At 37.5% G+C, this 24,896-nt stretch overlaps 1 protein-coding gene across 4 annotated transcripts in view; it reads right to left on the reverse strand.

The window, feature by feature from the left end:
• AR (androgen receptor) overlaps positions 1–24,896 on the reverse strand; it is a 187,348-nt gene that overhangs the window by 69,821 nt on the left and 92,631 nt on the right. For 3 of the 4 annotated variants that reach the window (XR_008418251.1, XM_019428580.2, XM_019428579.2), the window contains exon 2: positions 7,209–7,360. Coding sequence is in view for 3 of the 4 variants with exons in the window: in XM_019428580.2 (XP_019284125.2) it covers positions 7,209–7,360 (152 nt within the window). In the remaining variant the exon portion in view is untranslated. Of the gene's footprint in view, positions 1–4,666; positions 6,633–7,208; positions 7,361–24,896 lie in introns of those variants that run through there. The other variant, XM_053891534.1, reaches the window with a different exon arrangement.

A 24,896-nucleotide genomic window follows, 5' to 3' on the forward strand; every position in this document is an offset into this window, starting at 1 on the left:
AGATACCACAATGAAATCAAGGTCCATCCATGTTATGATGCATCCCAGGAGAAAAAGGAAGATCAAAATTTTAAAACACTGATAGAGGATAAGACTTTGTGGCTTTTAACCTCTGTCCTAAAATACAGTATTTTCTGCTTTTGACATCAAAGAGGAGGAAAATAAATTTCTCTTGCTCCTGGCCCCATGGAAAACATTCTGTGGTACACTTTGAGAAGGCTCAAAGCCAAGGGTCAAGGAACCAGGGATCTACCATTTGTACGTATATGCTTTGTCTCTGAGCTTTTCCGTTAGCTTGGTAATGAGCAAAATTCTCTTGATAAAAGGTGTTAAATTATGCTTTCTGTACTGTGTATGTGTGATGAGAGTGAATGAAGAGCTATTAATGCTGGTTTTATCAGAATCAGAATTTTCCCTATGAAGAGTAGGAGGTGGTGGAAGGACTATGGCTCACATGTCCCCAGCTCTACCTAATGAAGAAACTGCTCTTTTCACCACCAACTCTTTTAAATATTTGGGGCTTTCTTAGGAAGACAAGCTCCCTCAAATTAGTGTTACTCAGTGTCTCCTTGGTTTCTCCCCACAGTACTTATGCCTTTCTTAACTTCTGTCATCTCTTCACTGTTGGCTTTCTTATTTTCCTAGACATAACAACCCTTTCTTTCTACTTGGGGTTAGTATGTTTATATATTTGAGGGGAAGCTATACTATAGCAGAGTGACTGTTACCTTTGAACTCAGAACACCTGGGTTCAAATTCCAGCTATTCCATTTACTACATGTTGATTAACTGTCAAAGCCTCAGTTTGCTTATGTGGAAAATGAGAAGGATAACTTTGCCTTCTGTCTCAGATGGTTTTGAAGTTCAAATGGGCAGTGGATATAGTGGCCCTGCATTCACTGAAGAGATTTAAAGATGTCCAGGATTATGATCACCAAGCTCCTTGAGGCAAGCTCTGTACCTTGAGTATGTGATCCCAACACCCCACATGTAGTAAGCACCCTGTAAATGTTTACTGGCTGAATGAATGAGCAGATTACTACCAGGCCCGTTCTAGGCACTGGTCTGTCAGGAGGCTATGGTGATTCCACTGGGGTGCCTCAGGAATAGCAACAAAGACTGGAAGCAAAGGGACTGAGAATTCTAATCTTTATTCCCTTTATAAAGAGACATTTACCTCTAAATATCAGTTTATTCTTTTTTAAATTCATTTTTGAGAGAGAGTGCAAACAGGGGAGAGGCAGAGAGAGAGGAGGACAGAGCATCCAATGTGGGCTCTGTGCTGACAGAAGAGAGCCTAATCTCGGGTGCAAATTCAGGAACCATGAGATCATGACCTGAGCCAAAGTCAGAAGCTCAGCTGACTGAGCCACCCAGGTGCCCCTCAGTTTTCTCTTTTGTATAGGAGGAAGTTTCCTCTTCTGTACCCTCTTCTGCACACCTGCCTACTTGGAATGCTGAAAGCAGCTGCCTAGCCATGAAAAGGAGCATGAAAACACCTGAACGATAGGTTCCAGAAGTATGCACACATAGCTATTATAACTGAAGAGACTGTTTTCTGAAATAATGGCTCATCACAGATTTTGGTCATTTTGAAGGATAGTGTGTTTCTTGCTATGGGACTACAGCCCATAGAAGTAATAAATAACTCCTACCTTTGAAGAAAAAGTGGTTCTAACGTTTGCCTTTGCAATAGCAGCCAAATGCAAAAATCTACTACACATAGTTTCACAATTACCAAGAGATTCTGTGGAGGACTGAAAAAATGTTCTAGCTTCAATACATGGGCTTTAAAAATGTAACAGATTGGGAAATAGTAACACAAAGTGGAAGCATGCAATGGACTAGGAAGATTTTGGAAGTGACATAACTTCCTGTTAATCATTGCTTTCATAAAATGTACATGCTATAAATAAGCAGGCACAGGGCACTGTATAGCAGCAATGGCAAATTCTTGACCTGCCTCCTAAATTGGGCACTAATGAGAGATGCAAGTGGGTATCAACTGCAATGGGTTATAGAGCTAAATTATTTATTCTGAAGGCCTGTGGTCTAGTCTTGTGGGGACAGCAAGAATTATGCCAGCAAATGTGTAAAGACAAAGAATCATGGGGAAATATATGGCAGATCCATAACTCAGCTGACCACCTTGGCCCTGTTTTCTATCAGACAGAAAGTTTTTCCATAACACTTAGTACCAGAAAGTCTCCAAAGTCCTTCCTCTTTACCATCTGTGGTATATGTGGCATCCAGCAAAACTCATTCATGTAGATTTCATAGTCATCCACATGTTTATGGTGCCAAAGTCTAGAAAACATATGAAATATTTTCAATTTCTCTGGGTATTGCAAAGGAGAGTGATCTACTAGATCATTAGAAAAAAATGTATTCTCTTCTAGCATTCCTAGATTAACTTACTTTTTTCCTGTTTCGTAAAAATGCTCAATACCTAGAGGCCACCAGATCTGGCATTTTGGAAAACCAAGATGTGCAAACTCTGGCCACTCAGAAGAATGTTTAAAATTAGATGAACTAGAGAGTTAATAAAATACTAGAACATTGGAAAGAGTTAAATTTAGTATGCAGATTTGCAAGCACATAAGTGACCATCTAAAGCAAGAGTCAAAAATTACAGTCCACAAGCCAAATCCACTGTGCCACTTGTTTCTGTGTGGCTTAAGAGCTGAGGATCATTTTTAGATTTTAAATGCCTGAAAAAAATCAAAACAAAAATAGTACTGAATGGCATGTGAAAATTAAATGAATTTCAATTTCAGTGCCCATAAAATTTTATTGTAATACAGCCACACCCATTAGCTTACGTATTGTCTAGGACTGCTTTCAGGCTACAAATGCAGAGTTGAATAGTCCAGTCACAGGTCAAATGGCCTACAAAGCCCAAAATATTTACTACCTGGTCCTTTATAGAAAAAGCTGACCTCAGATCTAAAGCCTGGCTTTGACATTTAGAAAAACCAGAGACAGATAAAAGATAAGAGGAACTTTGTGAGAAGATATCCAGGATCAGTGCAATCAGGATCAGTCAACTCCTTGGCCAAAGATACCTGATCAAGGCTCTGGTGACGCTGCAAGCAGATCCTTCTAACATAGCTAATTTGCCCCGGGGAAATGTTACTGAAAAAGCGAGGAGTCAAGAGGACACTGAAAAGCACAAAAAAACTCTCTGCAAGTCTCCAAACAAGAAGTTAACTTTCAATTCCACATGAGTTGAGGTGGGAAAGAGTGGATTTAAAGGACAGAAAGAGTTCAATGAGGGTTCACTTACATTTCTTCCCTCACAAAAACCTGGGGTGAGAGACGGAATCAAAGCCACACTTATATAAAATTTGCCAGGAATACTAAATGGAGACATATTGTAAACATCACCGAGGATGGTGTAATTCTTTGAGTCCAGAATGTAAACTACAGTTTCAATTTTATGATGTGTACCAAAGAGCACTCCATGTGTACAAAATAAATGGATGTACAATCTCCAATGTTTTACTAGAAAATGTCTGAAAAATAGTAAATTCTTGAGCACACAGTGTACATAATGAACTAATTAACCCTCTTTGAAACATGATGTGGTAAAGATGGGGATTTATATCCTGATTTTCCAGATGAGAAAATGGAAAAGAAAGGAAGTTAACCAACTATGGTCACAATGCTGGAGGAAGGAGGAATCTCAGAGTCCTGAATTTTAACCTAGCCCATCCATAGTGCACTTTCCCAGATGGCTCTATCATCTAAAAATTGATTTTTAAAAGAATGGGAGATAGGGTTCACTATCTGTTAGGAAGGCAAAACCAAAAGTGCATATAGGTATAAATGCATGTTTGTTTGGTCCAATAATAGTTTTGATAGTGACGATGCTTTGAATTTGTAGAATCGTCATAAACATCTACGCTGGAAGGGTATATTAAAAATATCTAGTTTAAGTCCCTTATTTTACAGAGAAAATTGAAGTCCAACGAGGAAAATTAATTATCCAAAGCCAGACAACTAAAACTCCTCTGAGCTTCTACTCCTGTATATGGGCATCACCTTCCTTTGACTTCCTGGCCTTTTAGATAGCATTCAGTATGCCTTCCCCTGTAACCTCGCTGTTCATCACACCACCCCACTCCTTATACCTGTTTCTAGTCCACAGATCTTCCCCCAACTGCATGTGTGTGTGTATATGCACATGTGCACACACACACACACACACACACACACACACACACACACACTTTCACTGAGCTTTCGACAACCAAAAATCTTTTAGTGATTTTAGCCCCATGGACTACCACCATTATTTTTTTTTAATCTCAAAATATGAAGATGCTTCCCTGACTAGCCTAATCCTCACCCCAAACTCCCAGAATTACTGACAATGAGAAAATATGAGGCTCTCTCTTCCTCCTCAATAGGAAAACCTGGGTAGATTACAACTGACTCTGTGCTGAGCCTTGCACCAATGACAGCATTAAAGCCTCATGCTTTATGATCTACCAAAGCTAGAAATGGATTTCTGTCTGACATGCCAGGCTTTTAAGTCTTGTACCTGTGCCCAGTCCAGAGATTTCTGAAACCATGAATAGAGTGGTAATCAACACTCTGAACACTCAGTCTGACTTAACTGACAACAACAAACAAATGAGGAAAAGAAAGATTTGTGCTCCACTTTCTCCAAGACAGGTGGAATTCCAAGTTTTAATAAAGCAGATTCAGAATCACTTTCATAAAGGCCATTTGGGCAATAAGGACACATTGTAAAAGTGGGGAAAAATCGGAATCAATAAATGTTTCCTGTGGATAATAAGACAGCCCCCCGCCTTCAAACAGAGATAATGACAGTAGTAAACTCAAGTCACCAAGTTTTCCAGATGGGAGGAAGAAAGAAAATGCCATTTTTTGCTTTCTTTTCTGTGTGTGTGTGTGTTTATACCATCTTCTCCTATCCCTCAAAGGGCTCAGGACTGGAACCTGGGGTTCATATTCCAAAGGAACCAAGGGGCTCCACAGCTTTGTAAGAAATCCATTTGTGATTTTTTTGTATGCCAAAGAGTCAAGAGTATTTGGCCCCATGAGCCCACGGAGGCTCATTTTCTCAAAGAAAATATTACCAAGTTTCCATAACTTAAATTATTCTAAGGTCTAGAGCATTTTAAGACCTTGCTGGATTTCCAAGTGTTCTGCAAGTTGAGTGATTACCCCTCTCTGCTTCCTTGTTCTCAAATAGTCCAAGATACACATCATAGCACAGCTCCTCCCAGGAATCCCTGCCAGCTGCCATTCTGCCTTCCTTCCTCCTTCAGCTCTAACTTCTGAACAAAGCTTCCATGTGGAATATGTTATGACAGCAAAATATTCCATTTTACAATGTTTGATTACTTTCCCTGTTTTCCAAAAATAACAGTATTGTGACCCAGATCTGTAAAACCAGAGGCAGCATCAAATACAATCTAATCTATTTGACTTGTATTTGCTTGTTCAGTTGCTTATTTGAACTCTTTCCCCATCTGATACGACTGCTATTACTGTGCTGTCTGGGCTTTCTGACACACAGTCTCTAGATAGGTGCCCTGGTTTATTCTCTGCTTTACAGACAAGGCCTACTGGATGATGGGGTAGAGGGAGGAAGCAGAATCCACTGGGGAAGTTGGGGTGAGATGATCCGAAGTCGTTGGGGGCTATTCCTTGCTTTCTTATCTTACAGCTATCCTTGTGTAAGTACTCTTAAGAAAGGCAGGTACTGCTCTCTGTGTTTCTTTCCAAACTGCCTAGGTCTAGGTACTGGGGCCCTGCACATCAAACTATCCCAGTACAAGCAGTAGCAATAGGCCACTTGGGGGTATGGAAGGAACATGCAGCATGTTTTCAGTAATACTAAATTCTAGCTGTCTCGTTGTTGCTTTGGGGACTGGAAGAAAACAAAATAATGACTTTCTGTTTTATAAGTATTCCTGCCACCTGGCTAAAATGATGAGAAGACAATAATCATTCCAAATGGCTACCAATGCAAAAACTAGTAAAAGGCACCTGCTTTGCACCTTTTGTCTAGATGCCAAAAGCTCTCTGATGCTTCTGTTGTCCTCTGGTGGGTTCTATAACATTTCTGGTGAAAGGTATGGCTTATATACCTGCCACTTTTAAGAGTGTCCTCAGGGTTTATAGCCCTTACATAAGGAAAGGCTGCCTGTTTGGGTTCTGACTTGGAACTCAATATTTCTAGGCTAAAGAAAGAGAAGGATAGGTCTTGGAAGGAAGTATTTCCTTTGTGGAAAGTGAAGGCAGGAGTAGATACTGGTGTTTGGCAACTGGGTCTGCCCCCAGAGCAGACTATGTCTGTCTGTGGGCTGTTTATCAGTGTCCCTTTGTGAAAACAAGCTCTTAGGACAGGATGGGGAAGGCAGTGGATGAATAGGAGGTTTAAGCCCAGGTTGATTGGGAAGGAAGGAGTCACTAGCATATATAGGAGGTCTGGAAATGGGAGTTCTTGCTGTAGGATGTAGGCTGAGCACCTCTGGTAGCGGATCAGACATGAACTGTTCTAAGCTAAATAAGACTAAGAAGTCAGGGCTTGAGCCAAATATAAGATGAAACTTAGCTTGGGGTGCTGGACCAATGGACAGATCCTGAAGGCAAGTCTATGGAAAGAACAAAAGTGTTTCATCACTCTGGATTCCTACTTATCTAGGGGCTATTAATTCAAAGAGGTCTCAAAAAGGCAGCAGCAGAAGGGAGCACGTGCACAGACTGATGGTCTGCTTGTTTCTGGGGCTGAGGCCAGGGAGACTTTTTGAAGGAACATTCCCATATTCACTACAGAGAATGGGTTAAGGACTCAGTTGGGGTTTCTCCACTTCTGACTTCTCTAATAAAGACAATTTTTCCATCACTATGCAACAAAGTGGAACACAAACAGGGAAGAAATTAAATCTTTTCAAATAATTAATTTTCTTTTATTTGTAGGACCCTTCCAAGCTGTAAGCACCAGATGGGACCACCTTCACTGAATACATTGCCTGTACTACCAAGGCTGCTGAAGCCAGGGGACCAGAAAGTATGAAAACTTCTTTCTTTAGGCTCTTAGGTTCTTTGAGAGGGTCCCACCAGTGACCTTAACTTTGAAATGATAAAATCCTGGGCTCTGGAAGATTGGTGTATCTCTATATAAGATAAAGAAGAAAGGGAGGTAGAAGTGAGTGTGCAAGACCCCTTACCTTCAGCGGCTCTTTTAAAGAACACTTTGCAGCTTCCACAAGTGAGAGCTCCATAGTGACAGCCAGAAGCTTCATCACCGCAGATCAGGCAGGTCTTCTGGGGTGGAAAGTAATAGTCAATGGGTAGGACATGGTCCCTGGAAGTCTCCAAACTGGAAAGACACAGAAGAAACAATGCAACACATGTCAGTGCCTAGCAGAAATAAAAGGATAGAAGTCTGAGGTCTTTAGGAGCAAATTAACCTGTGTAAATTATTATTACTTAGAAAACAAGATTATTTCTTGCTTCATTGAGTCAGTGTGAAGCTGATTTTTCTGCTACTTCTAGTGATGATGTCTGTGGGGTTTCCTGTCATGTGGACAAGACTTTTTAGATCCTGCTAAGGAATTCAAGAAGTTCTCTGGGGTCAGCCAGTCTCATGGGCTATATTTACATGAGGGATAGATGAAGACAGAAACCTGAGTGCTGAGGTTAAGGTATATAACTTAAAATGGTGGTCAGGCAACAATTTTAGATCAATTAAATAGTATCAACCCAGCTATATGGCCTTACCTTATCCAAAGGGAGATCTATGGCCAAAAGAGACTAAGCAAGAAAGCAGTTTGGTATCCTTTGCCCTAGTTCTCTAAGCCTCACTTTCACCTGTAAATAGGAATAGTATTGCCCATCCTACTGAACTCTATTGTGAGTGGCAGTATAAATTATATAAAAAGATAAAAAGCCTTTAAAATGAATACACAAGTGAGGGATCATGATTAGTGTTATCATACCAGCCTTCTTTGGTCTTCTCCCCCGCCATTCCCTCACTTTCCTTAGTCATCTCTCTAGGTCATGTAGACATCCCCTCACCTCCATTCTGCAATATAAAGTAGCAAAATCCTTACACCTGAGGTTCTTGTTGGGAAATGACACACAGTGATGCTGGAAATTTCTCAGGCTACCATCTCAACACTTGGCCATTAAAATACCCATAGGGTCTTTAGGATAGGATGCAGCTTTAGGAGTCATCTAGTCTAAACTTCTTATCTCTAAGAAGATCTGTATCTGAGTCCTTTCAGATGGATATGAAGGAGAGGGTCAGAAAGCCAATCCTAAAACCTTAATAGAAGTGAAATTCTGAGTCTCCTGTAGTAATTAATTCAAGTTTAAACAAATAAAATATGGTTCTTACTAATCAAAAGTCAAATTATTTTTCTCTCCTATACCCTATGTCTAAGCATTAAAAAAAATGATGTCCTGGGTTAATCTGCCTCAGGTAGATGATAATTCCCCATATTCTCATCCACAGGAATGTAGCCATATTTTTTTTTTTTTTCTGAGCACTTCTCCCTTACTAAGGAAGGAAGGAAAATAAGTCTTAATGGCAGCCTGTTTGTTGTGTTGGGTGATTTCTACACGTCAAAACAACTCTGAGAAACATTTTTTTTTTGGTCATTATTACATCAAATGAAGAAACTCACATTCAGAGAGGTAAAGTCCAAAGTGATTTGACAACAAGTCCAGGACTATCTGGCTCCAAATCCAACATAGTTTCCATTACACTATTATCTTTCTGCTACTCTCTTACTTTCTACATACATGGCTCTATCAAGCTCAGCATAGTTATCAGAATCCAAAAAAGCATGAAATGTTATCTTCCCATTGATAACCAGGGATCAGCCCTGGCAAGGGCAAGAGCAAAGAATATTTTTGCTTAGGCTATACTTGACAAGCACTTTACCTCTAAGACACAAATATTAGCCTTTATTCATGTCCCAAGTACTGCAGAAATCACTAAAAAAATTCGGCTTATATGTAAACCCAGCAGCTGGCTATCTTTTCTCCCCCAAAAGATCTTGCTTTTCTACCTTGACTGGAAAGCCAGCAGGAGTCTGCCTATCAAACCAGGATTAGCCGGACCGCCAGTTCCACAGGAAAATAGCTCACTTCCCATATATAAATGGGCCAAATGCTAAGAACATCATCCCTTTGGCTAAAATTTTCATTTCCTTGGGTAAAGAATGTGTCCCTATCCTCATTCATAAAATAAGGAGAAGCAGCAGAAGTTTTTTTTTGTTTGTTTGTTTTTACAAGTGTCTTCATCCTTTTCTCTCTTTTTTTGACTTCTGAAACTAATGCAAGCCATTCAAATAAAATCAGAAGGACATGTATTTAGGCACTTCATGTGCAAGGCCATTTCATATATATCATCTCATTTAATCTTCCTCCAAACCCTGCCAAGTAGCTCTGTATCATCTGTATATCATAGTAGAGGAAACTGATGTTCAGGAAAATTAAACTTGTTCAAGACCACTCATGTCATAAATGGGAATGCCAGATTCCATCCTAGGTAAGTCTGCCTCCAAAGTGCTGGTTCATAATCCATGACTAATCACGTTATAAAATTGAAGGTTGAGATTAGATAGATGTATTCAACTCAACTCCTAGCACTTAGCCTTACAAACCTCGCAAAGGATTAGGTTCTGGGGACATTGTGATAATCAATATATTATTCTTGCCTCTAAGAAATTTACTATCTAGTACAGAAGAAATACAGGAAGCAAGGAACTGTAACACAACATAGTAGATGGTATAGTAAGGCAGAGTGCAGATTGCTACAGATAAGGAAGCACCTCAAAGACAGGAATGATTTTTGAAAGGCATAAAGGTATATTTGGATAAACGAGATGACAATTATAATTATAGTAATTTTATCATGTGATTGGAAAATAAATATTAGATATACAACATGAAAACCTGAATAAATAAGAGGTATTCTTGAAAAGAGACTTTATGAAACAGAAATTTTCATCCATATTACAATTTAAAATGCAGTTTAAATTGTTCAAAATAATCTAATTAATAAAATTTATAATCAATGTTTAAGACTGAAGAAAGTCATCAATATTTAGTTCATTAGATATGAGTTCAATAAAACACACCACTTAGAAAAATAACGGTAAAAGAAGAGAAGAAGAAGAGAAATAATAAAGGCAATTTTAGAATGTGAACTTTCCTAATTACAGCCCACTTTGACTAAAGGCCTGAGATATCTGCTAACCTCACCAGGCTGGTCTCTGCTTACCTACCTACCCTTCCTCTTTCTGGAAAAATATTTTGGACAGCACTTCCACTGACCCTAGTGTAGTGTAGACAAAAGGAACATTTCAGTTCTGCCTTATGGGCTGACCATTGGACATTGTAAATGAAAATGTAATAAGAGTTCCAATCCCAGGTTTATATCCTACAGAAACTCATGCACATTTTTACCAGCAAGCAAGTCAGGAATGGTGTCATAGCAGCTATATTTATAAAAACAGAAATGATAAACATCCACTGAAAGGAGAAAGGATAAATAAATTACAGCACATTCATTCAATAAAATACAATTCACCAATAATGAGGAACAGAATACAGGTACACATAGGTAAATCTTACAATCTAATATTACATAAAAGACATAAATCACAATAGCCTATATATTATGATTCCATTACATACATATCCCAAAAAAGGCAAAAGTAAACAAAATATAATTTGGTAATACATATTTGAAAAATCATAAACATTCAAGTGAATAATAAACCCCAAATATAGGATTATGGTTACTTCTAAGGAGAGACTGTGGTTAATGATATAAGGAAGGAGGATACAAGTTTATGTATTTATGTATTCATTTAAAAATATTTATTGTCTACTACAATCCAAGCACCATTGTAAGTCCTGCAGTTACAGCAGTAAACAAAAAAAAAATGGTGTAAATGTTCTTATTCTTTAACCAGGGCTCATGAGTGTTCATTTTATTACTATGCTGCATAACTAACTGATATGTTACATGAATGCTTTGTATGGCTACAACAGCACATAGTGAAAGAAAAAAAAAAACTGAGAGTTTCTAACATTCTCCTAAATAACATCTTAAGTGCAAATGTAGCAAAGGTTTGCTTTGAGAACAAGCAAGTTCAGAATTTGCATGGAACGAGCAAGTTCAGAATTTGCATGGAACGTTTATATTTCTTCCTGCTTCCCCTGGGGTACATGCTCACTTATTATCCCTATGCAGTGCACCCAGTTTTATGGGTCTGAAGGAAAAATGCTGCCATATAAAATGGAAGTTTCCTAAACCAGAATACCACTTCAACAGTTTCACAATTAATTAAATAAAAGTGGATTACTAGAAGCTGTAGGTCTACAAATGCCAGCTCAACTATGGAGAAGTTGGGCTCATAAATGTTCAGCACCTATCTATAATCTCAGTCTGTCTGTCTGTCTGTCTGTCTGAGCTGAAAATACTTTAAAAGGTCTGACTACTTTAAGCAAATTCTCCAAGAACTGTGGAACCAATGTGAAATGCAGAAGTCACAGACTAGTGTTCCTTGTTTGAAGGATGAATGTCAACTCAGCAGGGCTTTGGAGCCAGGCAGAGGTGGGCTGGAATCCTGCATCCACCACTGAACCCTGGTCCCAGTCATTAAGGCTCTCTGAACTCCATTTGTCTCATGTGGAGAGTGGGGATACTTTCTATCTAGAGGCTTTTGCGAGAATTACATTAAATAGTACATGTTAAGCCCTTCCCCTTGTGCCTGCCACATGATAGCTGCATTGTAAGTTTAGGTTGCCTGCACCTTTTGCTTTACCATAAAAATAGGGGAGATGTCTAATATCCTTAAAATAAAAAAGACCATCCTTCTTGGCTATCCAGCACATTTAGGGAAAGGTAAATACAAGTGTATAGATAAGGGGAAAAAAGGATAGATGTGTTAAAAGTGTAGCTTTTTGATAAATATCACTGCACTTTTCAAACAAGAAGAAATTTAGAAAACCACCAAACATCTTTATAAAAGCATCATATTTTTCCTGATGTTTAGTAACCTAAAATATATTGTTTGTTAACCACATTGTGGGATATAATGAAAACTCTACATGAATTTTTATAATAAGATTCAAGAGTTCAAAGTTAATTTCTCCTCATAGGTCTCTTGTGCCTACTTCTTTAGGGGCACAAGGGTTATTTCAGTGGAGAAATTGACAAAGTAACGAGGTAAGTCTGGTAGCTTTCTTTTCCCCTCTAAGTCTGAGATTTGAAATTTGATGACTGTCCAAGAGAATAGTCATGTTTTCTTTTTAAAAGTACTACCTGACTTTACATCACAGCTCTCCACTTCTCCAATTTAGTAAGGCCTTGTTGAAGTGGAAAGATATAATAGGTAGACGATCTGGTTTTCATGACCATCTTTACCACTTTCTAACAGAAAAACCTTGAACAATTCATTTTATTCACATGTAAAATGGGAATAAAAATATAGAGTTCACAAAATTGCTATGAAGATTCAATGAGATTTTGGGAAGTTAAACATTCCACTCTGTTGCTGGCACACTTTTTCACAGATGGCCATTACTATAATAATCTCATGAGAAAGTGGAAGGAAGGAGAGATTGGAGAACTAGGTTCTAAAAACCCAGCTCTGAGGTAAATATGATGACCATTCCTTTGAAAATAATGCAAACTGGGACTTAGATAAGGTAAATTACCTGTTTGAGTTCATATGGCTACTAAGTGGCAAAGCCAGGATTCAAACTGGGCATCATTTCCCCCCAAATCCATATTCTCCTGCTATTCTAAATTGCCAAGGACGTATAATACTTGTGTTATAACCTAGGTTTAATTTAATTTGGTTTTTAACAAATTTATTGATATATGATTCACATACCATAAAATTCACCTATTTTGGCATATCCACAAACTAATTTTACTACAAATTATTACCATAAACTAATTTTATAATATTTTCATGACTCCAAAAAGAAATCCAGTACCCATTAGCAGTCACTCCCCATTTCTTCCTTCTCTCAGATCTTAATTCAATTTCTGTCTCTAAAGATTTGCCCTTTATGGACATTTAATATAAGTGGAATTATACAACACAATCTTTTGTGACTTGCTTCTTTCATTTAGCATACTGTTTTTAAGATTCATCCACATTGTAGCATGTATCATTGCTTCATTTGTTATTTCTGTGTAATATTCCATTACATGGATATACCACATTGTTTATCCATTCATCAGCTGGACATTTGAGTTGCTTTCACTCTGGCTTTTATATTCATTGCAGCAGTATATATATATATATATATATATATATATATATATATATATATATTATGTGAAATTACTATTTCAAAAGTCAAATGGTGACACTTTCAGAAACCTCCAGGCTAGTTTCCAAAGTGACTGCACCATTTTATATTTTTACCAATAATGTATACTGGCTCTAATTTTTCCACATCCAAGCTATTTGTCTTTTTTACTATAGTCACCTTAGTGAGTGTGAAGTGATGTCATATTTTGGTCTTGATTTGCATTTCTCTATTGAGTAATGGTGTTGAACATTTTTCATTTGTACATGTTCTTTGGAGAAAGGTCTATTCAAAGTCTTTGCACATTTTATTTTTTTTAATTTTTAAATGTTTTATTTATTTGAGAGAGAGAGCGCAAGCAAGAGAGTGAGCGTGCGCCAGAGTATAAGCAGGGGAGGGGCAGAGAAAGAGGGAGAAACTGAATCTGAAACAGGCTCTAGGCTCTGAGCTGTCAGAGCTCGATGGGGGGTTCGAACTCGTGAACCGCGAGATCATGACCTGAGCCGGTCAGATGCTTAACCAACTGAGTCACCCAGGTGCCCCAGTGTTTGCACATTTTAAAACTGGGCTGGCTATTAGCCTTTTAATCATTGAATGGTAAGAGTTCTTTGTATATTCTTTTTTTTTTTTTTTTTTTAATTTTTTTTTTTATTTTTGGGACAGAGAGAGACAGAGCATGAACGGGGGAGGGGCAGAGAGAGAGGGAGACACAGAATCGGAAACAGGCTCCAGGCTCCGAGCCATCAGCCCAGAGCCTGACGCGGGGCTCGAACTCACGGACCGCGAGATCGTGACCTGGCTGAAGTCGGACGCTTAACCGACTGCGCCACCCAGGCGCCCCTATATATTCTAGATTCAATACTCTTATATCCACGACTTGCAAATGTTTTCTCTCACTCCATGGGTTGGAGTTTTACTTTTTTGATGGTATTGATTGCAGTATAAATGTTTTAAAATTTGATGAAGTCCAATGTATCATTTTTTTTCCTGTTGTTTCTATGCATTTGGTGTTATAAGCTAAAAAAAACATTGCTTAACACAAGGTCACAAAGATTTACTCCTACATTTTCTTTGAGGTTTAATGACTTAGCTCCAACATTTAGGTCCATGATACATTTTGAGATAACTTTTGGTATAAAAAAGTGGGGGCGACTGGGTGGCTCAGTCAAACATCCAACTTCAGCTCAGGTCATGAGCTCACAGTTTGTGAGTTCGAGCCCCACATGGGGCTCTGTGCTGACAGCTTGGAGCTTGCTTCAGATTCTATGTCTCCTTCTCACTCTGACCCTTCCCACTTGTGCTCTCTCTCTCTTTCTCTCTCTCTCTCTCAAAAATAAATAAATAAACATTAAAAAAAGACATACCTATTTAAAAAAAAATAACTTCATTTATTTGCATGTGAATATACCGTTGTCTTATTTGTTGACAATACTATTCTTTCTCCCATTGAATGGGCATGCTATCATTGTTGAAAATCATTTAACCATAATGTAAGGGTTTATTTAGGGGGAGGTCTCAATTGTATTTCATTGGTCTCTATGTGTCATACTTATGCCAGGACCACACAGTCTTGATTGCTGTAGCTTTTAGTAAGGTTCGGAATCAGGAAGTGTGAATCCTCCAACTTTGTTCTTCTATCTCAAGATTGTTTTGGGTTTTTTTTTTTGTTTGTTGATTATTTGTGTTTTAAATTCCAGCATAATTAACATACAGTGTAATATTAGTTTCAGGTGTACAATACAGCAATTCAATAATTGCATACATTACTCTGTGCTCATCACAATAAGTGTGCTCTTAATCCCCATCACCTATTTCACCATTTCCCCACCCCCCCACCTCCTCTCTGGTAATCTTTGTTCTCTACAGTTAAGAATCTGTTTTGTTTGTTTGTCTCTTCTTTTTTTCTTTGACCATTTGTTTTGTTTCTTAAATTCCACATATGAGTAAAATCATATGGTATTTGTCCTTCTCTGACTGACTTATTTTACTTAGCATTATACCTTCTAGGTCCATCCATGTTGTTGCAAATGGCAAGATTTCAATCTTTTTTATGGCTGAGTAGTATATATACCACATCTTCTTTACCTATTTATCTGTGAATGGACAGTTGGGCTACTTGCTAATTGGAATATCTTGACTATTGTAAATAATACTTCAATAAGCATAGGGGTGCATGTATCCCTTTGAATTAGTGCTTTTGTATTCTTTGGGTTAATACCCAGTAGTGCAATTGCTGGATTGTAGGGTAGTTCTATTTTTAACTTTTTGAGGAACCTCCATACTATCTTCCACATTATTTTTTGTTTCTTGTGTTATTGATTTTAGCCATTCTGACAAGTGTAAATTGATATCTCATTGTGGTTTTCACTTGAATTTCCCTGATGATGAGTGATGTTGAACATCTTTTGATTTATTTTGGCTATTCTAGGTTTTTTGTATTTCAATACGAATTTTACAATTGACATTTCCATTTCTGCTAAGAATCCAGCTGGATTTTCGGAGGCATTGCCTTGAATCTATGAGGAATACTGTCATTTTAACAATATTAAAGTTCATGATCAATGAAAATGGAATGCTTTTCCATTTGTTTACATCTTATCTTTCCACAGTGTTTCATAGTTTTAAATGTAGAAGTCTTGCACCTTTCACTAAATTTATTTGTAAATATTCTATTTGATAATATTATGAACTGTGTTCTATCACTTTTAAATTATTCTTTGCTAACATACAGAAATACAATTGATTTCTGCACACCAATCTTGTATTCAGCAACTTTGCTGAACTACATTATTAGTTCTAATAGTTTATTATGGATTCTTTAGGAATTTCTATATACAAGATTATATCATCTGTGAATAAAGATACTTTTACATTTTCCTTTCCAATACAGATGCCTTTTAGATCTTTGTTTGTTTGTTTGTTTGTTTTTGCTGTTTGGTCCAATTGGCCTGGATAAAACCTCCAGTACAATGGTGAACAGAAATGGTGAGAGCAGATATCATTGTCTTGTTCCCAATCTTACTGGGAAAGTTTTCAGTCACTTAAGTATGATATTAGTTGTGGGTTCTTCATAGATATCTATTTTCAGTTTGAATATGTTCCCTCCTATTCCTGTTGAATGTTTTAATTGTGAACTAATGTTAGATTTTTTTGCCAATATTTTCTACATCTATTAAGATGATCATGGGGCCTTTATTCTCTTAAATATGGTACATTATATTAACTGATTTTCAGAAGTTAAACCAATCTTACCTTCCTGAGATAAATCCCAATTTTAAATTATTGACATAAATCTATCTTGTAATTATAATCTTTTTTATTTGTTGCTAGATTTGGTTTGCTATTTCATTGGGGATTTTTTTTATTTATTAATATTCAAAAGTTATATTGGTCTGTAGTTTTCTTTTTGGTTTTGTTATTGGGTAACATTGGTTAACAGAATTAGTTGGGAAGTGTTTCCACCTGTTTTATTTTTTGGAAGAATTTGTAAAGGATTGATACTAATTCTTCTGTAAATGTTTGATGGAATTCACCAATGAAGACATCTAGGTTTGGGCTTCCCAAAATGGTGAGTTTCTTTTACTTTCTTTCTTTCTTCTTCTACTTCTTTTTGTTTAATTGAAAAGCAATGTTTGTTAGTGTGTATAAGTTCTGGTGCTCGGATAGAAGTAGGTACTTATAATTGTTTCCATTCAATAGATGAAGGTGGAGGTACATAGTGTCCTGGTATTCCCCCTCCAGAGTCTGAATTCTTCATACTGTACTGGCTCTCTATGTCCCTGTGGTTTTGTTTGTTTTCTTTGGTTTAAAAAATTTTTTTTGAGTATAGCTGACACAATGTCACATTCACTTTAAATGTACAATATAGTGATTCTGCAAGTTTATACATTATGCTATGTTCACCACAACTGTAGCTACCCACAGGCTTTCAATTATGGAATGAATAAGTCATGGGAATAAAAGGCATAGCATAAGGATATAGTCAATATATTTTTTGCCAAATATTGATATTGTAATAGGGTTATATGGTGGCAGATGGCATGGGAAGTTTATTATATTGCTAATACAATGAAGTAATATTATATTTATTCTCTTTACTTGTTATAGAGCCATTCAGATTTTCTATTTCTGCTTGAGTCAGTTTATGCAGTTTGTGTCTTCTTGACTATTTCCCATTTCATCTAGGTTATATAATTTGTTGGCATATGGTTGTTCATAGTGTTCCCCTTTAATCCTGTTTTATTGTTTTAAGGTAGGTAGTGATGTCCTCACTTGCATTGTTGATTTTGTGATTTGAGTCTTCTATCGTTTTCTCTTAGTAAATCTAATGGTTTGTCAATTTTGTTGATCTTTTCAAAGTAACTTTTGACTTCAATGATTCTATTGATTATTTTTATTCTCTATTTAATGTATTTCCACTTTAATCTTTATTAATATTTTGCTTTTCTTCTAGTTTCCTAAACTGGAAAGTTAAGTTATTGATGTGAGAATTTTCTTCTTTGTTAATATAGGTGTTTAATTTGTTCTGGCTAGTATAACAAAATACTATAGACTGGATGGCTTATAAACAAGACAAATTTATCTGTCACAGCTCTAGATGCAGGAAGTCTTAAATCAAGGTGCCAGAATTGTTGTGTGAGGGCCCTCTTCCAATTGCAGATTTCTTGTATCCTCACATGGTAGAAAGGTAAGCAAGCTCTAATTGCATTCTTTCATAAAAGCACTAATTGCATTCATGAACGTGTCACTTCATATCTAACTACCTCCCAAAGGCCTCATTTGCCCATTATATTGGGCACTAGGATTTCAACATATGAATTTTCTTTTCTTTTTTTTTGTGTGTGTTTATATTTATTTATTTATTTATTTTTATTTTTTTATTAACATATGAAATTTATTGTCAAACTGGTTTCCATACAACACCCAGTGCTCATCCCAAAAGGTGCCCTCCTCAAAACCCATCACCCACCCTCCCCTCCCTCCCACCCCCCATCAACCCTCAGTTTGTTCTCAGTTTTTAACAGTCTCTTATGCTTTGGCTCTCTCCCACTCTAACCTCTTTTTTTTTTTCCTTCCCCTCCCCCATGGGTTTCTCTTAAGTTTCTCAGGATCCACATAAGAGTGAAACCATATGGTATCTGTCTTTCTCTGTATGGCTTATTTCACTTAGCATCACACTCTCCAGTTCCATCCATGTTGCTACAAAAGGCCATATTTCATTCTTTCTCATTGCCACGTAGTATTCCATTGTGTATATAAACCACAATTTCTTTATCCATTCATCAGTTGATGGACATTTAGGCTCTTTCCATAATTTGGCTATTGTTGAGAGTGCTGCTACAAACATTGGGGTACAAGTGCCCCTATGCATCAGTACTCCTGTATCCCTTGGGTAAATTCCTAGCAGTGTTATTGCTGGGTCATAGGCTAGGTCTATTTTTAATTTTCTGAGGAACCTCCACACTGCTTTCCAGAGCGGCTGCACCAATCTGCATTCCCACCAACAGTGCAAGAGGGTTCCCATTTCTCCACATCCTCTCCAGCATCTATACATATGAATTTTCAAGGGGAACACAGACATTCAGACTACAGCAATAAGCATTTATAGTTCTAAATTTTCTTTCAAAGACTGCTTTAGCTATATCTGTATCCCACAGGTTCTGGTATGTTACATTTTTTCTATTATTCATGTCAAGGATTTTCTCATTTCTCTTTTTGATTTCTTCTTTGATCCACTGTTTATTTAGGCATGTGTTATTAATTCTCCACATTTGTGAGTTTCACATATTTCCTTCTGCTATTGATTTCTAATTACTTCCATGTGATCAGAGAACATACATACATTTTTCTTGAATAAGTGGACCTCAGATTTTTGCTAGTTTTCTTTCCTTTCCAGAGTTCTGGAGAAGTTGATTTTCACAATTTTTGCTAGTGTGTTTGTTGCTTTTATGAAAGGGTAGCTTTATGGTAGTCTTCACTCTACCATAGTGGAAGCCTTCCTTATATTCCAAGCCAGGTTATATTTCACATGCTACAAAAATCACTCCCTCCCCCAACACACACACACACACACACACACACACACACACACACACAGAGTAATCCTTATCATGGGTCATAAAGGGAGGAGGAAGAGATATCACTCATACCATTCAATTATTAATTCAAAAATTCATCATTCATACATTATAAAGGAAAAGCTCTGCCAAATGATGGGAACATAAAGATGAGAAAGACAGCCTCTCTTTGCAGAGGAGTTTTCATGGGCTTGTTTTGAGCTATAACAACTGTGCAAATGGTTAATGCAATGTATAGCAAGAAAAATACTATTAAATGGTACAAGATCAGTGGTTACTAAAGGAAGAGAAACTTATGTGTTTTGTCTGGAGGTACTAGAAAATAATGGCCACCATGTACTAGAATCCTATTACTAACCTAGCAAGGTGTTTTACATAACTTGTCAAGCATTTACTCTGGGATAGATCAGATGAGGATGCCCACAGTTCTAATGTATACTCAACCTGCAAACCTGACATGTTGAGACAAGTAGTTATAGGCCTACTGGTGATTTACATTTTCCTGTAGTTTATACCAACTAACAAACATGCCAAGACAGCTGGAAGTGTGGCAGCAAGACTGTTTTTATCAGTGTGTCCCACCAAATGACCAAGCTGTCCTTTTCTTCTGGAATCACTTTCAGAAATGGGGCTGAGCTGATGAATCCTTATTATAGTCATGTCCTTACATCTCCCAAGCCACATCTGCTGTATTCTGTGAGCCAAAATCTTTCCAATGGTTTCCTAGTCATCTCAGCCAATCATCCATGGAAGAACTAGTCAGATTCCTTTCTGAATTGTCATCAAATCTGAGGGCTGAGAGAGGTTTCCACATTATGTGTTTCCAGAATCCATTACCAAAAAAAAAAAAAAAAAAAAAGGAAATGAGAAAACAACTTGTTTTTGATTTACATGTTAAACCTTACTGGACCAGTATTTTCTTCACATCCTCCATTTGAACTTCTGATACTAAAGAGACTGAGGGCTTAGTATGTGTTAAGCTCCGTCAAAGGTGCTTTATCCTTACAACTACTGCTGCAGGATACATAGATTATCTCCATTTTACAACAAAGCGCCAGAGGTTCAGAGCCACTGAATATTTTTTTCAAGATCACAGAGCTAGTTAAACTATAAGAGCAAGGGTTTGAATGCATGTCTGGCTAACTCCAAAACCTATGCTTTGTCTACCATGCTATATGGCATTGCTTCTCATTGACTGTCAGGGCTAGATGACTCTCAGAGATCATATGGCTGAGTGTTTTTCACCCTTGGGTGCATGGTAAAATCACTAGGGGAACTTCCCACCCCCCATTATGATTTATTAAATTAAGATGGGGTCCAGACATTAAATTTCTTAAAAGTTTGATGTTAGTGATAATGTCCAATCAGGAATTAAATCCACTGACTTACACTGTCTTATTGTCCAGGGGAAAATTGGGGGCCAACAAAATGAGAGAAAATTGACCAGAAGAAGTAGTTTTCTAGAGATAGTCCTGAGGCTAGAAGCCAGGTGTTATAATTCCTATGCCAGAGTTCTGTTGTAGAGCAATATTTTTAGTCACATTGAGTATACTAACTTTTCCCATGGTCTAGAATATGCAATAGTCAACCTCTGGAAAATCTATATAGTGACCAACATCAAACAGTCATTCATCTATAGCCCAGTTACCTTTGAAAAGACAGTAATAGCATTAAGTAGGAACTATAAAAATGGATCTCATCCATTATGGAACTACCCTCTTGCTGGAAAAAAATTTACTGAGTGCCTTACTATGTGGTAGGCACTGTGAGAGGCACATAGAATACATTAAGAATCTAAAGACACAAATATCATTGTCCTCTATCCAAAGTCTTGTCTGAGGAGATTTATTTCCATACAGAGCAAAGGTTACAGAGCCCCATTTTACAGATGAAACAAATGAAGCTCAGAGTTAAAGGTATTTTCTAGTAAGTTGCATCATCACTATTGTAAAAAGCAAAGGCTTTGGGGGAAGATATACTCAGGTTTGAACCCCACTACTACTGATCACCAGTTATGTAATGTTGGGCACAAGATGAACCTAACCTCACTACCATCAGTTTTCTTATCTACAACACGAAGAAAATAATGTACCAGCCTCAAAGGGGTTTTGTGACAAATGCATCAGAAAATACATGAAAAAGAGTCTAACACACTCAAAACAAATGGTCATTTCTCCCCATTTTCCTCATTCCACTCCAACTTCCCATTACGACTAAAGTCCAGGGCATCTGACTCCAAATCCAGTGAGCTCTGCAATATACAATACTGCCTCCTCCTCTTTCCTTTCTTATAAATTATTTTCTAATTTGTTTATTTTGAGAGAAAGAGAGAAAGAGAGCAGGGGAGGAGCAATGAGAGAGGGAGAAAGAGAATCCACAGCAGTTTCCATGCTAACAGTATGGAGCCTAACGTGGGGTTCCTTACATCTCACAACTGTGAGCCAATGACCTGAGCTGAAATCAAGAGTTAGATGCTTAACCAACTGAGCCACACAGGGGACCCTGCTTCCTTCTCTTTCAAGTACTGCAAATTAAGGCAGAAAAGCAGCAGCCACTACCATCCCTTATGCAAAACTTGTGAAAGCACTGAAAAAAAACCTCACAATTCTAACTTTAAAGTCTCTTTGTGACTTTGAGGCAAGGAAAACACAATTTAGTTTAAGAAATGTTACAAGTGTTTTGCCAAGTGTCTAAGGGCTTCAGAAACCAAGAGAAGAAAGAGAGTACCATATGAGCAGATATAACTCAGGTAGCAATGAAATGCTGATGAGATTCCAAGTTCAGTTCACAATCTGGAAATCCAAAATTAGACATTTTATGTTGGCCCGAAGGACCTACAAAAGCTAGGAAAACAGTCTCACTGATACCAGCAATAAGGCTTACCCTGCTTTCTTTTTTTTAAATTTAATTTTTAATTTTTAATTTTTTTTTAGTTTACATCCAAATTAGTTAGCATATAGTGCAACAATGATTTCAGGAGTAGATTCCTTGGTGTCCCTTACCCATTTATCCCATCCCCCCTTCCCACAACCCCTCCAGCAACCCTCAGTTTTTTCTCCATATTTATGAGTCTCTTCTGTTTTGTCCCCCTCCCTATTTTTATATTATTTTTGTTTCCCTTCCCTTATGTTCATCTTTTTTGTCTCAAAGTCCTCATATGAGTGAAGTCATATGATTTTTGTCTTTCTCTGACTAATTTCACTTAGCATAATACCCTCCAGTTCCATCCATGTGGTTGCAAATGGCAAGATTTCATTCTTTTTGATTGCTGAGTAATATTCCATTGTATATATATACCACGTCTTCTTTATCCATTCATCTATTGATGGACATCTGGGCTCTTTCCATACTTTGGCTGTTGTTGATAGTGCTGCTATAAACATGGGGGTACATGTGTCCCTTTGAAACAGCACACCTGTATCCCTTGGATAAATGCCTAGTAGTGCAATTGCTGGGTTGTAGGGTAGTTCTATTTTTAGTGTTTTGAGGAACCTCCATACTGTTTTCCAGAGTGCTGCACCAGCTTGCATTCCCATACCCTGCTTTCTTAAACACACAAACAGTAAAGCCTGACCCAAGATCAGCTACTAACTTGATACTTGGAAAACTGTCCTGCTCCCCAACATAAGATATGGATTTTGGTTGTGGGGATAGAGGTAATTGGCAGAGAATACAAATCCCCTACCCCATGTCACTGCAATTCACATCATAACATATGGGCCAATAATAACTGATATTTACTGGGCATGTATATGTCTCAGCTGCTACATTACATTCTACATACCTTAAACTCATTTAATCTTTATGACAAATTAATGAAGTGTGAACCATTATTTTCATTTTGTAGAAGAGAGCACTTAAGTCCAGAAACCTTAAGCATTCTGTCCAAGATCCATAGACAGTAAATGATGGCTTCAAGATTTGAACTCAAGTCTCTCTGACTCCACAATCAACTTTTTGATAAGTTTCTCACTGTGGATAGCAGTCCCAAGTGACTCAATCCAGAAAGCCATGAGTCATTCTGGACATACTATAATACATTTTGTCAATGTGTTTCACCTACCATCACTTTTCAGTCAATCAGTGACTATTATGTGTTAATGTACTGCCCAACTTGCATCCTCCTGCCCAAACACACTCATGCAACCTCACCTTCAGAATAACTGCAACTCTCTTATTGAAGTCTTTATGCTTTGTGTCGTATCCTCTCCAACCCAGAAATTACACAGGACCTCACATAAATTCCATCTAAAACATCTGCTTCTGTAACTCTTCCTCTTAATACCATTTAATAACTCCCTATGGTCTACAGCAGTGTCCTAATTCACTGATACATCAGAATCACCTGAGGAGCTACAGAGCTCTGATCCCATTCTAATTTAGCTCCAAATCTTCTGAATCTGAAGTTACAGGTGGGACCTGAAGATCTGTAATTTTATTAAATGTCTAAGTGATCTTAGGCAGGCATTGAAAACCACTTGGCCTACAGTATACAAATTCAAAGCATTAGCTTGGCATTCAAGGCCTATCTCTAGCTCTTTATTTCTTCCAAAACCTTTCCCATATGACCTTCCAGTAGTACCATTCTGTTTCAGTTCTTCAGTCTTAACCCTATTTCACCCCTCTGTCTCTTTGCTTACATGGCCATTCCTCAAACTGGAATACCTTTCACTGCTCCCAACCATTTGTCTCCTTTGCCACATTATCTCATAATTCAAGACTCAGCACAAGAGGCCATCACCTACTCCATGAAGCCCTTCTTGACTCTGTATCCCTTAGGTATAATATGATCACTTCGCCAACTTGTATAGTCTGCTTTCAGAGCACATATAATGTTTCATATCACAAATAATCTATGTATGTGTCTGCTTGCCATCCATCATGTGGCCTTCAGTGATGAATTTCCAGTGTTCAGTCCAGATACTGCCTAAGTACTTCCCACTCAACTCATTTGCCTCTTTCTTTCCTCCTTGCCTTTCGCCAAACAAAAAAGTTTGAAAACAGCCATGTTGCCTTTTAAATAACATCTCAATCTGGAGGCCAAGATAGGTCCTGAACAACTTATCAGTCCTAATTAGGACACTGCTAAACTATATCATATAAATGAAAACTTTTCTTAAAAAATACCTTGCCAATTTGTATGCCTTTTATTTTTGTTGTCCAATTGCTGAGGCTAGGACTTCCAGTGCTATGTTCAACAACAGTGGTGAGAGTGGACATCCTTGTCTTGTCCCTGACCTTAGGAGGAAACCTCTGTTTTCCCCATTGAGAATGATAATAGCTGTGGGCCTTTCAAATATGGCTTTTATGATGTTAAGTTATGGTCCTTCTATCGCTACACTCTTGAGGGTTTTTATCAAGAATGGATGCTGTATTTTGTCAAATGTTTTTTTTCTGCATCTATTGAAAGGATCATATGGTTCTTATCCTTTCTTTTATTAATGTGATGTATCATATTGATTGATTTGTGAGTATTGAACCAGCCCTGCAGCC

Source organism: Panthera pardus, unplaced genomic scaffold (genome assembly GCF_024362965.1).
Source record: "Panthera pardus isolate Hobbes unplaced genomic scaffold, ASM2436296v1 HiC_scaffold_27, whole genome shotgun sequence".
Taxonomy (NCBI): Eukaryota; Metazoa; Chordata; class Mammalia; order Carnivora; family Felidae; genus Panthera; species Panthera pardus.